This window comes from Octodon degus, unplaced genomic scaffold (genome assembly GCF_000260255.1).
Source record: "Octodon degus isolate 3935 unplaced genomic scaffold, OctDeg1.0 scaffold00287, whole genome shotgun sequence".
In the NCBI taxonomy this organism is placed as follows: domain Eukaryota; kingdom Metazoa; phylum Chordata; class Mammalia; order Rodentia; family Octodontidae; genus Octodon; species Octodon degus.
In genome coordinates, this window is record NW_004524863.1 from 1,363,488 (window position 1) to 1,365,595 (window position 2,108).

General features: G+C 53.1%; 1 protein-coding gene across 1 annotated transcript in view; it reads right to left on the minus strand.

Moving 5' to 3' along the window:
- Nucleotides 1–395: 395 nt before the first annotated feature.
- The window catches only part of LOC111814288 (uncharacterized protein CXorf49-like), an 11,849-nt gene continuing 10,136 nt past the window's right edge, over nt 396–2,108 (minus strand). Inside the window, exon 2 of the mRNA XM_023707368.1 lies at nt 396–2,044. Coding sequence (XP_023563136.1) covers nt 563–2,044 — 1,482 coding nt within the window. The 3' untranslated portion in view covers nt 396–562. The remainder of the gene's footprint in view (nt 2,045–2,108) is intronic.

A 2,108-nucleotide genomic window follows, 5' to 3' on the forward strand; every position in this document is an offset into this window, starting at 1 on the left:
GTCCATTGGGAATTGGTTTATACAATGTGAATCGTAGTAACCAGCTATGCACACTGGCCAGCCCTTTCTAAGAGACAGGAGAAACCAGATCTGAAAGGGGAACTATTACCGGGCAACTAACAAGTATAGTTGGCTGGGGGAGGGGGGGTATTTTCTACTACATGCTAATTTGGTGAGCTGCCTGGGGTAAATGTACAATTTCATCTCTGACCTGTGGTCAGGGAAGGCCAACCCAATTAGTCTCAACAGCAACGTTAAGTGCTTCTGCCAAAGTAAAGGATAAATAATATAGTGCCTCCCTGACCTAAAGGAGAATGCTTCCTGAAGTAATCTCTGCCAAAAAAATTATAGACCTCATCAACATATTGCTATTTCTTCTTCTTTTTTTTTTTTTAACATGAGAGGTACTTTAATTTGACGTTGTCAACTGGGGTGAGCAAGGGGCAAAAGTGGGGCAGAGAGGAGGCCCTGGATGAAGAAGGGAAGGGAGAGAGCTTGACTTCAGCTCCGGGATTCCACAGGTATTGGCTGTCAGTCTTCGGTGAAGATGCTGGTTTCCATTTTAAAGGGTCTGGAACTTATCAGCGAGGAACTGCAGGACCGCTAGTTGCTCTTTGAGGTCATCTATTTCTTTCTGGAGCACAAGGCACCGGGGACATCCCTGTGCTCCAGGGGGTGGCTGCTGCCTTTCCAGAGTTGGAGACTGCACAGTTGGTTCCTGGTCACCAGTGAGTGTAGAGCTTCTGGGTGGGAGGCCTCCTTGGCTCGCAGTCAAGGGCTGGGAGGCTGCTGGAGCTTCGGGAGCTCTGGTGTCAACTTCAACGTGGACAAATTCTCTGCGATGCATGCTCAGGGAATGTGGTCCTGGCTTGTGTGTTGAAAGTTTGGTCTGTAGGGCAGAATCACTATTTGGGCCTTTATCTTCTCCAGCCCCAGGCTGGGGCTCTCTTACTTTCTTGGCTGGGGATCTTTTTCCAGTGGCCCCTTGCTTGGATCCCGAGGGCAGCAAAGAAAACGTCTTGGACTTCCCAAGTATCTGAATACCCATGATTTGTGGGAAGGCGGCTGGTTCAAGGGGAGCATCTCTGACATTCTGCCCCCATAAAGGGAAAGCTCTCCCCAGGATAACTCTTGAGCCACCACCCTGAGATTTCTTCTCTTGGGTCTCCTTCTTCGAAGTTGTGGCCCTGGAAACGCTTCCTGCAACAGGACCTGCTCCTGGGCGGCTGGGCCTGCCCTCTCCCTTGGCCCAGGCCATATTTTGCATTTTTTTAGAGGAAGACGCACCCAGCTCTCTTGACGACTGCTTTCCCGTATTTGAGGCAAGTCTTCGGGAAGCAAAAGTCATCGGAGTGCCCTGTAAGTGAGGGACACTCACCTGGGCACGGATATTCGAGTATCTGGCCGCATCTCCTGGTTCCCTGGGGCAGCTGAACCTGGCCTGGCCTCTTCCCTTGTGGGAAACATTCATCCTTGCGGGCTGGACCTTACTGAACTCATGTAAAGACTTGGAGTCAGGGTTGGTGTCATGGGAGGGCCAGTGGGCAGCCCTGCTGGCCATTACCCTGCCTTTGTTGTTGCCCTTCACGTTCCTCCAGCGTTGGCCTCTACTGGGCCCACAGGAGTAGACAGGAGTGATAAAACCTTGCTGCCGTTTCACATGGCTCTGGGCAGGTGCCCTCTTCCGGCTGGGGCTCAATTTTGCATCCGCCCACATGGAGGAAAGCTCGGCGGCGCCTCTTTCTGAGGACAGGGATTGGGACAGGTACCTGCGGGTGCCCGGGGTCTCCAGGTTAGATGTCTGCGGCTCAATGTTGAGGTGGGTTTCAAGGCCCAGGGCAATGTCCTCTTCCTCATCGGCCGGGGAACTAGGCCGGCCTTCACACCCCCAAGGTACTCTCCTCACCCCTATCACTTCATCGTCAGAATCTGAGCTGAGCTCGTACAGGATGTGGTCTGGGTCATGGTCACTCCTGGGCTCGAATATGATGCTGTTGTCTTCATCGCTCCAGGAAGACTCCAAGTCGAGGGCCACATCCTGTGCCTGTTGGGTTGAGGGGTCGGCAGACTGGAGCTCGGTGTGCTCTTTGTCCTCCGGGCCAAAGCCG